General features: G+C 45.8%; 1 protein-coding gene across 7 annotated transcripts in view; it reads left to right on the top strand.

Moving 5' to 3' along the window:
- The window catches only part of gak (cyclin G associated kinase), a 113017-nt gene that overhangs the window by 82535 nt on the left and 15732 nt on the right, over positions 1-14750 (top strand). For all 7 annotated transcript variants that reach the window (XM_078431562.1, XM_078431592.1, XM_078431583.1 and 4 more), the window contains 3 exons: positions 3825-4018; positions 6521-6676; positions 9864-10355. In XM_078431562.1, coding sequence (XP_078287688.1) covers positions 3825-4018; positions 6521-6676; positions 9864-10355 — 842 coding nt within the window. The remainder of the gene's footprint in view (positions 1-3824; positions 4019-6520; positions 6677-9863; positions 10356-14750) is intronic.

The raw sequence follows: 14750 nt of genomic DNA, 5'->3' as shown, positions 1-14750 counted from the left end.
AAATGCCATGGGTCGTGACTTAATTACATGGGGTGGTTATGTCAGTCTCAGTGGGCAAACTACTTTGCTAAATCCCGAGTAAAGCACAAAGTGCTGTAGTAAATCAGCGGGCCAGCCAGCATATCTGGAGAACATGGACAGGCGATCTTTCGGATTGCGATCCATATTCCGACCACTTTGCTGAATGCCCATGCGTTGTGAACCTGGAATAAGTTTTGCATGATTGCTAAGGAAACTGAGATTTGTTTGAACTCATCTGAGATCACCACAGATGGTTTCTCTGGTCGGAGACATTAAATGCGATAAGGCACAAGGTTATTTTTAGTGCATGAACGCTGGTGTGGGAGCATCGAAGGGCAGCTGAATGAGTAATCCTTTTATTTCTTACAATAATTAAAAATGCAAATATTGCAAGACTGGGAGGTGCACTGAGGATGGGAGGTGCGGGTGATGTGATTGTTGGAAGGAATAGCAAGGGTTGGTTTAGGACTGAAATGTTGCCAAAATTGTTTTTTTTAGGAATGCAGTGCAGAAACAGGCCCTACGGGCCACTGAGTCCGCGCCGACCAACAATCCCCGCACACGAACACTATCCTACACGCACTAGAGACAATTGTACATTTATACCAAACCAATTAACCTATAAACCTGTACTTCTTTGGAGTGTGGGAGGAAACCGGAGCACCCGGGGAAACCCCAGGCTGTCACACAGAGAACGTACAAACTCCGTACAGACAGCACCGGTAGTCGGGATCGAACCCGGGATTTAGAAGGATGAGAGGAGATCTTATCGAAACGTATAAGATTATTAAGGGGTTGGACACGTTAGAGGCAGGAAACATGTTCCCAATGTTGGGGGAGTCTAGAACAAGGGGCCACAGTTTAAGAATTAGGGGTAGGCCATTTAGAACTGAGATGAGAAAAAACTTTTTCAGTCAGAGAGTTGTGAATCTGTGGAATTGTCTGCCTCAGAAGGCAGTGGAGGCCAATTCTCTGAATGCATTCAAGAGAGAGCTGGATAGAGCTCTTAAGGATAGCGGAGTCAGGGGGTATGGGGAGAAGGCAGGAACGGGGTACTGATTGAGAATGATCAGCCATGATCACATTGAATGGCGGTGCTGGCTCGAAGGGCCGAATGGCCTCCTCCTGCACCTATTGTCTACTGGCGCTGTAAGACAGCAACTCTACCGTTGCGCCACCGTGCCTCCCGTGTTGAACCCAGTGATTACAAATAATACAGCAATTAAATCAGTTATGTATTATATGAGGTATAACCTGATACCTGAACCAGGCAGATTTGCAGTACCATAGAATGTTGTTACTGGAGCTCTGGAGGAGCTATCTCAAGGTTAATTTCTCACCGGGGCCCTGGTTCTAGATAACCCTGAAAGCAGGTCTCTTAAAAACTAAAAGTATTGTTATATTCTCTCAACAAACAAGAGGAATCTTCCAATGTCAGAGCACTTGTATACAGTTGATGTTAGAGGGTTAAACCACAGCAGTGGCCATGTACATCTCGGGAATCTAAAACCTTTTGCCACAACTTGTGCTAAAGTTCTTGAATTTAAAATAAATGCAGGAGAAAAATGCATCGCACATTGGACAAAGAAATTACCCAGTTGGATTTTTCAGTGGTTTGAAGCGAGATTCGTATACTTGCGAATAGGTGTAATATCTTTCACACCCTTGGCTACTCAACAACTATTTTAGCAAAAGATGGACACAAAATGCTGGAATAATTCAGCAGAACAGGCAGCATCTCTGGAGAAAAGGAATGGGTGACATTTAAGGTCGAGATCCTTCTTCAGACTCGAAACGTCACCCATTCCTTCTCTCCAGAGATGCTGCCTATCCCGTTGAGTTACTCCAGCATTTTACATCCATCTTCGGTTTAAACCAACATCTGCCGTTCCTTTCTGCTCCAACTATTTTATCAATTTTGTTTTCAGAAGTAGGAAACTGCAACAAAAATGTTTGCAAGAATACATTAGGACCCAAGTTGTTTCTTCTCTTCTGCAGTAGTGTGCAGTTAAGTCGGGGCGTTTGAGAAATATATATATTATTTGAAAGTTAAAATGATCATCTGTTTTGGATGCTGCTGATATTCAGAGAAAAGAAAGATAGACACAAAATGCTGGAGTAATTCAGTGGGTCAGGCAGCATCTCTGGAGAGAAGGAATGGGTGGCGTTTCGGGTTAAGACCCTTCTTCAGACTGAGAGTCAGGGGAGATGGAGTCTCGAGATATGGAAGAGTATGAAAACAACAGATCAAAGCAGATGATGGTAAGGAAATGTAGAATGGTTCATTGTTAAAGGGGAAGGTGAGAAGGCGGCATACAATCAGTAATATTTAATCAGGAGGGCAGAGGACTTGGTACGCAATGAATATAAGACATGGGAGCAGAATTAAGCCATTCAGCCCATCCAGTCGATCACAGCCGATCTGTTTTTCCCTCTCAACCCCATTCTCCTGCTTTCTCCCCGAAACCTCTGACAGCTTGTTGCTGTTTCTGTTAAGAAGCAGAAACCTGAGGGCTCGATGCTGCTTGAAATTGTAGCTAAATGCAAACATTATGGATCGTACTGCCCTTCTGCCTTTGTATATTTCACAAAATCAGAGAGAACTCGTGCTCAGCCTTACTGCGCCAGAGACCCGGCTTTGATCCTGACTACGGGTGCTGTCTGTACAGAGTTTGTTTGTTCCCCACGTGACCTGCGTGGGTTTTCTCCGGGTGCACCGGTTTCCACACACATTCGAAACGCGGTACAATTGTTTAGGTTAATTGGCTTGGTATAAATGTAAATTGTCCCTAGTGTGTGTAGGATAGTGCTCGTGTGCGGGGGCCGCTGGTCGGCGCGGACCCAGTGGGCCGAAGGGCCTGTTTCCGCGCTGTATCCCTAAACTAAACAGTTGTAAGTCAATTCCTGTGTGACTGAGAATATGCATTTTGCAAGCCAAAACATTGGGCAAGTGCAGCGATCACTTTAAAAATACCACAACCTCAGCATCCACTCCCAGGACCACAAACCACTTTGGCATGGAAATGTATTAAGGGCCTGTTCCACAGGCGATTTTAAGGCGACTGCCGGTGACTAGGCTGTCGCCGAACGTTCACCGGGGTGTTGGGGGCATGACCGTGAGGAGTCTTCAATGAATCGTAGCGGATCTCGGCGCGCCGCAGAAATTTTTTCCCAGATAGAAATTTCTCGGCGACAGCTGGCTTGTCGCCAGGTATCGTAGCTTATTGCGGGCGCTGTCGCATGCTGTCCCCAGGTTTGCTAGGTTGTCGCAGATGCATTTAGAAGCACGTAATATTAAATTAAGAAAAGGCATTTGAAGACACCAGAAGATAGTTTTGTTTAACCAATTTATTTACCGTCAGGACGTTTGACAGGTAGATTGGAGGCGACAGTTTGACGGTCAGGTAAGCGTGGGGATTTTGCGATGTTTCCGAAGACGGTGTAATCTCTTAGCCAGGTGCTAGTTTCACAAAAAAAGTAACTTGTATCGACCTGACTCGGCATTGTCGTGGTCATTGTCGTAGGGTAAAAGAAAATTTTGGCGATCTGCTACGACTTTGACAGTCGCCTTAAAAATCGCGTAACTGGGACGGCCCCTTCACTCATCCTTCATTGCCACTTTATGGCTATTCTTGCCACTCCTGGAATCTTCTACATATCTGCTCCATGGGTGTACTAATTTTTCAATATCAATTGGAAATGCAGAAGCTCAATTAAACCAGCATCATAAAAGCACATTGGGAGAAAGCTAAATGGTGGGTTTGGTTTAGTTGTCAATTGATTTTGGTGGTTTTGTATTTCAGGTATGATCTTGATGCATGCGACATCCAGGAGAAATATCCCGATCTCTTCCAAGTAACTCTGGAGGTCGAGGTGGACTCTCAGGAGAACTCCAGGAGTGACATTCCACCCTGGGAAAACTTTATGACAAAGGGCCTCAATCCGAAGATCCTCTTCTCCAGTCGTGAAGAACAACAAGAGATGCTTTCTAAATTCGGTACGTTTCTTTTAAGCTCTAAAACGCAACCAACACTATATGCAGCTTGTAACAAAGAATTTCTGCAGAGCTGAGGAATGCATGAATGAAGGATGGAAGTTTGACACAAAATGCCGGAGTAACTCAACGCGACGGGCAGCATCTCTGAAGAGAATGAATGGGTGACGTTTCGGGTCGAGACCCTGCTTCAGTCTGAATGAAGAAACGTCACCCATTCCTTTTCTCCGGAGATGCTGCCTGTCCTGCAGAGTTATTCCAGCATTTTGTGTCCATCTTCGGTTTAAACCAGCATCTGCAGTTCCTTCCAAAACAGGGATGGAAGTTTAGTTTGCTGTAGAGGGACAGTGTGGAAACAGGCCCTTCGGCCCACCGAGTCCGTGCCAACCAGCGATCCCCGTACACTCGCACCATCCTACACACTGAGGACAATTTACAATTTTTACCGAAGCCAAATTGACCTACAAACCTGTGCGTCTTTGGAGTGTGGGAGGAAACCGGAGCACCTGGAGAAAACCCACGCGGTCACAGAGAGAACGTACAAACTCCGTACAGACGGCATCCGTAGTCGGGATCGAATCCAGGTCTCTGGTGCTGTGAGGCAGCTGCTCTACTGCTGCGCCACCGTGCCGCCCTGAATGTTAGATAAGTTTGTTTTAAACATAGGCAACGAATTGTGTGGTTATGTAACTATTTAAGGCAGAGAGTAAAAAGTTTTACGAATCATCTGTTCTCGCCATGTTTCTCAGCAGGATACATGTATTCATTTTAATGCTTTTTAATAAGTTAAAGTTATCAAGTAATCACATTAGGCTGATTACCATACGTCGAATAGTGAAGGGGTTGGATAGCGTGGATGTGGAGAAGATGTTTCCGCTAGTGGGAGAGTCTAGGACCAGAGGTCATAGCTTCAGAACTGAAGGACGTTCCATTGGGAAAGAGATGAGGAGGAATTTCTTTAGACAGAGGGTGGTGAATCCGTGGAATTCTTTGCCACAGAAGGCTATGGATATTTATAAGGCAGAGATAGATAGATTCTTGATTAGTACAGGTGTATGGGGAGAAGGCAGGAGAATGGGATTAGGAGGATGAGATAGATCACCCATGATTGAATGGCGGAGTAGACTTGTTGGGCACAAAGACTTCCTATGGCCTAATTCTGTTCCTATCACTTATGACCTTAGGATTTATTTAGTGAAGACATGTGTGTGGGTTTGGTTTATGAATTTTGCTAAATTTCACTGAAGTATCAGAAGCTGAGAAGGGATCTGATAGAAGTCTATAAAATTATGAGAAGCTTATGTGGGGTAGACAGTCAGAACCCTTTTCCCAGGGTGGAACTGTCAAATACTGGAGCGCATAACTTTAAATTGAGAGGGGCAAAGTTTAAAGGAGATGAGGAGGGCAAGTTTTGTTTTAACACATGTGTACTCACTGTCAGTGGAGGTGGGAGAAGCTGATAGGACAGGAATGTTTAAGAGGCATTTTGAACGGACACCTAAACAGTCAAGGAATAGAGGGGAAAAGGCACAAAGTTCTGGAGTAACTCAGCGTGTCAGGCTGCGTTTTTGGGGAACATTTGAATAGGTGACATTTTGGATCAGGAGCCTTCTTCAGATTGATTGTGGTGGAGGCCGAGGGGAGGTGGTGGGGGAAGAAAGCTGCAAGAGACAGGTGCAGGACAAAGCCTAGCAAGCGATATGGTGGATACAGGTGACAGAGGCATGACTGTACGTACGGCCAGTATCAGTCTGAAGAAGACGTCACCCATTCCTTCTCTCCAGAGTTGCTGTCTGCCCCGCTGAGATTCTCCAGCATTTTGTGTCTATCTTTGATGTAAGGGCACTGTTTAAGGGCAGGTGCGATTAGTTAGATTGTCATAATGGTCAGAACAGACAAGGTGAGCTGAAGGGCTTGTTCCTCTACCCTTCTATGTCCATAGTTTACTCTCATTGCTCAACATTTATTCTGTAGTGAGCGATTTTGTGTTTGTTTAATTTAGTTTAGAGATACAGCGCAGAAACAGGCCCTTCGGCCCACCGAGTCCGCACACACCAACACAACACTATCCTACACACACACACTAGGGACAATTTATATTTATACCAAGCCAATTAACCTACAAACCTGCACGTCTTTGGAGTGTAGGACGAAACCGAAGATCCCGGAGAAAACCCACGCAGGCCTCGTGGAGAATGTATAAACTCCGTACGGTCGGCACCCGTAGTCGGGATCAAACCCGTGTCTCTGGCGCTATAAGCGCTGTAAGGTAGCAACTCTACCGCTGCGTTGTGTAGGTAGATGTAGAATTTGTAACTTTGTCAGCGCCCTTTATGTGGCGACTATTTGCATACCTTGGGAATGCAAGCAAGGAATTTCACTGTGACTTGTCACATGACAATTCAATTCAGTAGACCGCACATTTAAAAAAAAAAATACTGTGGAAACAAATTTGTGGCTCGAAGATATTCTGAGCGTTCTGAATATTTTTCTTAACCCATGAAGGGAAACCTGAGTTGCCTCGTCAGCCAGGGTCAACAGCACAGTACCATGCGGACAGCCCGAAGTCAGACCGCGCCTCGGATAACACAAGCGAGGACGAGGCGTCGCATCAGAACAGCGATACTTCCAGCAGCTTTTTCGAAACACTAAATTGGGAAGGTAAATGTTGGCTGATTTTGACGAATTCTTTGAATTTTAGTTGGCATCATCTCAGATGATTTCACCTTATTGGCAATGTGTTTGATTTTTGTTTCTGATGGGTAGTTATTTAAAAAACTGAAAAGAGGTCAAGAGTCTAGTTTGCCTCAGCTGATATTGATGAAGTCTTTGAATTTTAGTTGGCGTCGTCTCAGATGATTTCACCTTATTGGCAATGTTTTGATTTTTGCCCTAGATGTGTAGTTACTTAAAAAGCTGAAAGGTGGTCATGAGCCCAGTTTACTTTGTGTCAAATTCACAACTAGTCACCTAATATTTTGTTTAGCTCATATGATCATAAGATCATAAATGATAGGAGCAGAATTAGACCATTCGGCCCATCAAGCCTACTCCAACATTCACTCATGGCTGATCTATCTTTCCCTCTCAACCCCATTTTCCTGCCTTCTCCCCATAACCCCTGAGAGGTCTAGATCCTTCCTGAGACGGGCACTTTGGCACAACTCATCGAATCTAGTCGGAAGAAGGGTCTCAACTTCACATGAATATTAAGCTAATCTTCCCTGAATCACTGCTCTTCTACGATTCTAGTCAGCTGGCCATTGTAATAAATGTGCATTTGTGAAATCAACTATACCTGTGAATAAATCCGTGCTCTTATACAGAAATGTGTAGGCAAGACCAAGCGCAGGCTCGACGATCGTTTCATGAACACCTCTGCTCAGTCTGCCTGGGCCTACGTGATCTCCCGGCTGCTAAACACTTACTCCCCCTCCCATTCCCACACTGACCTTTTTGTCCTGGGTCTCCACCACTGTCAGAGTGAGGCCCACCACAAATTAGAGCTACAGACCCTCACATTTCACTCGGGCAGCGTAGAACCCAGTGGTATGGATATTGACATCTCTAACTTCAAGTAGCACTTGCTTTCCCTCTCTCTCCATCCACGTTCACAGGTTATAGGAGTAGAATGAGGCCATTCGGTCCATCGCGTCTACTCCGCCATTCAATCATGGCTGATCTTGACCTCCTAATCCAATTTTCCTGCCTTCTCCCCATACCCTTGACACCTGTTCGAATCAAAGATTTGTCTATTTCTGCCTTTAAAATATCCACTGACTTGGTCTCCACAGCCCTCTGTGGCAGTGTTCCACAGATTAACTATCACTCCTCCACCCGAGTTCTCTGAGTTGTTTCACTGTCCTCCGGATTACAATAGACAATAGGTGCAGGAGTAGGCCATTCGGCCCTTTGAACCATTCAATGTGATCATGGCTGATCATTCTCAATCAGTACCCCGTTCCTGCCTTTTCCCCATACCCCCATATCCCCACACAAATGATTTAAATTTTACTCATTGTGTGCCTTGTTGTCACCTTCCCCTCAGCCAACAATGAACCATTCTACATTTTCTTTGCATTGTTCCCTTTGATCTCTTGTTTTTACACCTTACCCTTCCATATCTCTATGTCTCTCTCTCTTTCCTGACTCTCGGTCTGAAGAAGGATCTCGATCCATAAACGTCTCTCCAGAGACGCTGCCTGTCCCGCTGAATTACTCCAGCATTTTGTGTCTGTCTCTTATACAGAAACTTTGGAAGGAAAATTAAGGCATGCATTTTGTGAAATATTGAGATACTAATCAGGATTTAAAGTTTATTGAATTGGTATTAAATCCCTTAATTAGATTTGAGCAGTGCTTGAATTTAATTTGGAGGATAATCTTTCTCCCCTTTTTTCCCAACAACACTTAAATATCCCCCTTTTATCCTTTTGATTTTATTGCTTTGATCTAAGCAATCTTTTGACTGCTAATTTTGCAAGGATTATTTTCTTTTTCATTATTGCTTACCGCTGTGAAATTATGTTCTGTAAGCGTTTCACTACCTGCTGTGACATTAAACAGTGCAAATCAAAAAAGTTGCAGCTATAACTGTGCATTGTTCCCTGAAGGTGGAATCTCATGTGGATAGGGTGGTGAAGAAGGCGTTTGGTATGCTTGCCTTTATAAATCAGAGCATCGAATATAGAAGTTGGGACGTAATGTTAAAATTGTACAAGGCATTGGTGAGGCCGAATCTGGAATATGGTGTGCAGTTCTGGTCGCCAAATTATAGGAAGGATGTCAACAAAATCGAGAGAGTACAGAGGAGATTTACTAGAATGTTGCCTGGGTTTCAGCACTTAAGCTACAGAGAGAGATTGAACAGGTTGGGTCTTTATTCTTTGGAGCGCAGAAGGTTAAGGGGGGACTTGATAGAGGTTTTTAAAATTTTAAGAGGGACGGACAGAGTTGACGTGGGTAAGCTTTTCCCTTTGAGAGTGGGGAAGATTCAAACAAGGGGACATAACTTCAGAATTAAGGGACAAAAGTTTAGGGGTAACATGAGGGGTAACTTCTTTACTCAGAGGGTGGTGGCTGTATGGAATGAGCTTCCGGTGGAAGTGGTGGAGGCAGGCTCGATTTTATTATTTAAGAGTAAATTAGATAGGTATATGGATGGGAGGGGATTGGAGGGTTATGGTCTGAGAGCAGGTAGATGGGACTAGGTCGGAGAAAGTGTTCGGCATGGACTAGAAGGGCCAAACTGGCCTGTTTCCGTGCTGTAATTGTTATATGGTTATATGGTTATGATCACTGATCTGCTTTGTTCACAAAATACTGGAGTAACTCAGCAGGTCAGGCAGCATCTCAGGAGAGAAGGAATGGGTGATGTTTCAGGTCAGACTGAAGAAGGGTCTCGACCCGAAACATCACCCATTCCTTCTCTCCTGAGATGCTGCCTGACCTGCTGAGTTACTCCAGCATTTTGTGAATAAATACCTTCGATTTGTACCAGCATCTGCAGTTATTTTCTTATACTGATCTGCTTTGAGTTAACTGGCATGAACTGGTAAGGGATGGGGGTGGGGGAAAGTGCTGGAGTTTACTCAGCGGGTCAGGCAGCATCTCCTGAGGACATGGATAGGTGACGTTTCCGGTCAGTGTTCATACCGCTGGGGTGTAAGCCACAAAAGCGAAATATGAGGTGTTGTTCCTCCAATTTGCGCTGGGCAATGGAGGAGGCCCAGGCCAGAAAGGTCAGATTGGTAGTAAGTAAATACTGAAAAGGAAGTAAGCTGATGCAGATTTTAATGGTTCGTGCGAACTTAGTAATTTTAGACCTAAAACTGTGCTTGTTTACCAGAGGGAAAGGAGGACCCTGGAACTGCCGAGGAACAGTCTCCAGACGATGACCATCCCGACCTGGAGGAGGAATGCAGTCCGTCGGACGAGGGGTTTGCGGCTTTTACCGGTGAATGCGGTTCCGTGAGGGCCGATGAACCGGAGAGCCCAACTGAGCCCGACTCGGAACAAGTGAACAAGGTCAGCTTCTTCTTCGAGGTGGACATGGAGGGGGCGGCGGAGCAAGGTGAGAGGCGTCCTTCCGAGGACAGCGTGGACCTGCTGGGTCTCCACAGCGACCCCCAGCCTGACGTGGCTCCTCCGGCAGTGGAGATGAAGAGCTCGTCCAGCAACGCCGACCTGCTGAATGATTTGTTTTCTGGAGCTCCACCTGACGCGCACCAGGACAGCTCCACGGACCTCATTGGGGGAGGGGACGATTTCTTCTTCAGTACGGCACCTCCACCGTCGGTGGAACCAGTTCCCGCAGCTCCGCCGGCGCAGGCCTCAGCAGGTACGTTCAGCAGATATCACTCGTGGCCACTCGATCCATCTACAGCGGATGCTCTTTCGGTTATCGCCGGATATTTTGATTGTCACAGAGTCACACAGCGTGGAAACTGGTCCTTCGGCCCATCGCCTACACCGACCATCCACACTAGTCCCGCCCGCCTGCATTTGGCCCATATCCCTCTAAACATGTACCTGTCTCAATGTTCCTTAAACGTTGCGATACGACCTGCCTCAACTACCTCCACCAACTGTTCGTTCCATCTGCCCACCACCCTTTAGTTTAGTTTAGTTCAGAGACACAGCACGGCCCACCCGAGTCCATGCCAACCAGCAATCCCGCGCACTTAAAGTATTCATCACACACTAGGGACAATTTACAATTGTACCGCCAATTATCCTACAAACCTGTACATCTTTGTTTGAAAAAGTTACCCATCAAGTTCCTATTAAATATTTCCCCCTTTACCTTAAACCTATGTCCTCTGGTGTTCGATTCCCCTACTCTGGGCAAGAGAATCTGTGCGTCAACCTGCACTATTCCTCTCATGATTTTGTACAGTGCATTCAGAAAGTATTTAGACTCCTTCACTTTTTCCACACTTTGCTATGTTACAGCCTTATTTTAAAATGGATTAAATTCTTTTTTTTTAATCATCAATCTACGCACAATACCCCATAATAAAAAAGCGAAAAGAGTTTAGAAATTTTTGCATAGTAATTAAAAAGAAATAACTGAAATATCACATTTAGATAAGTATTCAGACCTTTGCTATGACACTCAAAATTGAGGTGATGTTCATCCTGTTTCCATTGATTATCCTTGAGATGCTTCTACAAATTGATTGGAGTCCACCAATGGTAAATTGAATTGATTGGACATGATTTGGAAAGGCACATACCTGTCTATATAAGGTTCCACAGTTGACAGTGCATGTCAGAGCAAAAACCAAGCCATGAAGATGAAGGAATTGTCCGTAGACCTCCGAGACAGGATTGTGTCGAGACACAGATCTGGGGATAAGTAGAGAACAAGTTCTGCTGCCCTGCAGGTCCCGAAGAGCACAGTGGCCTCTGTCATTCTTAAATGGAAGAACTTTGGAACCACCAGGATTCTTCATAGAGCTGGCCGCCCGGCCAAACTGAGCAATCAGGGGAGAAGGGCCTTGGTCAGGGAGGTGACCAAGAACTCGATGGTCACTTTGTTCGAGTTCCAGAGTTCCTCTGTGAAGATGGGAGAACCTTCCAGAAGGACAACTATAACTGTACCAATCAGGCCTTTATGGTAGTGGCCAGATGGAAGCCACTCCTCGGTAAAAGGCACATGACAGCCCGCTTGGAGTTTGCTAAAAGGCACCTAAAGGACTCTCAGACCATGAGAAACAAGATTCTCTGGTCTGATGAAACCAAGATTTAACTCTTTGGCCTGAATGCCAAGCGGCATCGTTCATCACCTGGCCAATACCATACCTATGGTGAAGCATGGTGGTGGCAGCATCATGCTGTGTGGATGTTTTTCAGCAACAGGAACTGGGAGACTAGTCAGGATCGAGGGAAAGATGAACGGAGCAGAGTACAGAGGGATCCTTGATGAAAACCTGCTCCAGAGCGTTCTGAACCTCAGACTGGGGCGGAGGTTCATCTGCCAACAGGACGACGACCCTAAGCACACAGCCAAGACAATGCAGGAGTGGCTTTGTGACAAGTCTGTGAATGTCCTTGAGTGGCCCAACCAGAGCCCGATCGAACATCTCTGGAGGGACCTGAAAATAGCTGTGCATCGACGCTCCCCATCCAACCTGACAGAGCTTGAGAGGATCTGCAGAGAAGAATGGGAGAAATTATCCAAATACAGGTGTGCCAAGCTTGTAACGTCATACCCAAGAAGACGAGGCTGTAATCGCTGCCAAAGGTGCCTCAACAAAGTACTGAGTAAAGGGTCTGAATACTTTTGTAAATGTGATTTTTCAGTTATTTCTTTTTAATTACTTTGCAAAAAATTCTAACACCTGTTTTCGCTTTTTTAGTATTGTGTGTGTAGATTGATGATAAAAAAAAAAGAATTTAATCCATTTTAAAATAAGGCTGTAACGTAGCAAAATGTGGAAAAAGTGAAGGGGTCTGAATACTTTCTGAATGCGGTACACCTCTATAAGATCGCCCCTCGCTCTCCTGTGCTCCAAGGAATAGTCCTAGCCTGCCCGACCTCTCCATATAACTCACCCTTGTGCCCTGGCAACATCCTCGTAAATCTTCTCTGCACCCTTTCCAGCTTGACAACAACTTTCCTATAACACGGTGCCCAGAGGTAATTGTTAAGAGATTAGAATATAGAATCTGGAACCTCTTGGTTCCAGAGCACTTGCCATATTATCCCTTTAGCCGGAACCACAGAGGTCACGGACTTGGGTGACCGAGATACCAGCCCCGCAAAGTTGGTCGTGGAAGTCGGCTACAGGCCGCAGGAGGCAAATTCGACCTGTCGATCGGCTGTGGAAGTCGGCTATGGGAAAGGATCTGCCGGCTATAGCCGGGCTGGAGTTCCAAAGCCCCAGCCGATCGGTGCGGTAGTCCCAATGAGGTTGAGGTTGGTCGCCTCAGCCATCCTAGATGCCACATTTTCAAGAGGAATTGGGGGGGAAGGGGGGGAATTTGTCCAGATTAAAGGGAGGGGTGGGAGTGGGGGGGGGGGGGGCAGACCACTAGTTGCTGGAAAATCGGTGGCGAGCCTTTGTACCAGCAGGTGTAGAGATTGAGGAAAATATCGCACAACGCCTTGTCTCCTCCTTAAGTAGACACACAGATACATAGAAAATAGGTGCAAGAGAAGGCCATTCGGCCCTTCGAGCCATCATATTCAATATGATCATGGCTGATCATCCAAAATCAATACCCCATTCCTGCTTTTTTCCCCATCTCCCTTGATTCCATTAACCCTAAGAGCTAAATCTAACTCTCTCTTGAAAACATCCAGTGAATTGGCCTCCACTGCCTTCTGTGGCTGAGAATTCCACACTCTGGAATTGTGGAATTCCAGAACTCTCTGGGTGAAAAAGTTTTTCCTCATCTCAGTCCTAAACGGCCTACCCCTTATTCGTGAACTGTGACCTCTGGTTCTGGACTCCCCCAACATGGGAACATTTTTCCTGCATCTAGCATGTCCAATCCATTAAGAATTTCATATGTTTCTGTACGATCCCCTCTCATCCTAAATAATGCACAAACAATGCACTCCGTTTTCACCAAATCTTAAATGAGGATATAATTAAAGTTCTCTCCCCCCCCCCCCCTCCCCCCACCCCCACCCCCCTCACCCTTCCCTTTGGCCCACCCAGCCATTCATCCATTTCTCCCACTATCCTGCCCCTCTTTCCACTTCACTCCCCTTCCCCCCTATCACCATCCACAGATATCTCTTCTAGTTTAATATTTCACTCCTCTTTCTACTTATCTTGCAACCTTCTGTTTTCTTTTCATCCCTGGCCTTTGTCCAACCATCTGACACTCAAAATTCCCCCTCACCTGCATTCGCCTATTACATAAGATGGACACAAAATGCTGGAGCAACTCAGCGGGTCAGGCAGCATCTCTGGAGAACAGGAATAGGTGAGGTTTCAGGTCGAAACGTCGACCTGTACCTTTTCTCCAGAGCTGTTGCCTGAAACTGCTGAGTAGTTCCAGCATTTTGCGTCTATCTTCAGTGTAAACCAGCATCTGCAGTTCGGTCCTACACATTTCACCTATCACTTGCCAGGCTTTGTCCCGCCCCACCTCTCATCCAGCTTTCTCCCCTTTCCTACAATTATTCTGAGAAAGGGTCACGATCCGAAACGTCGCCTATGCATGGCCTCCAGAGATGTTGCCTGATCCGCCGAGACCCTTCTTCCTTGTAAAGCTTTGATTATATGTGGAGTATTGTGTGTACTTCTAGCTGCCCCATTAGTGATCTGGAAGTGGAATAACATAGAACTTGTGAGAACAGGTGATCCATGGTTAAATGACTTGTTTCTATGCAGTAATCCTTCGACCAGAGAACAATGCAGCACAGGAACGGGCTCATCAGCCCACATTGTCTGTGCTGAGCATGATGCCAAGTTAAACCGATCTCATCTGCCTGCATATGACCCATGTCCCTCTATTCCCTGCACTTCCATCTGCCTATCTAAAAGCCTCATAAACGCCACTATCGTATCTGCCTCCTCCACCACCCCTGGCAATGCGTTCCAGGCCCACACCATTCTCTGCGTAAAAAAAACCTGCCCCGCACTTCATTAAACTTTCACCCTCTCATCTTATAACTATGCCCATTAGTGTTGGACATTTCCACCCTGGGGAAAAAGTTTCTGACTGTCCACCCTGTATATGCCTTTCCTAATTTTATATACGTATATCATAATCA

This window comes from Rhinoraja longicauda, chromosome 3 (genome assembly GCF_053455715.1).
Source record: "Rhinoraja longicauda isolate Sanriku21f chromosome 3, sRhiLon1.1, whole genome shotgun sequence".
Classification (NCBI taxonomy): Eukaryota; Metazoa; Chordata; class Chondrichthyes; order Rajiformes; family Arhynchobatidae; genus Rhinoraja; species Rhinoraja longicauda.
Note: the sequence above shows the minus strand (reverse complement) of the source record. Positions and strands in the feature narration are given on the sequence as shown.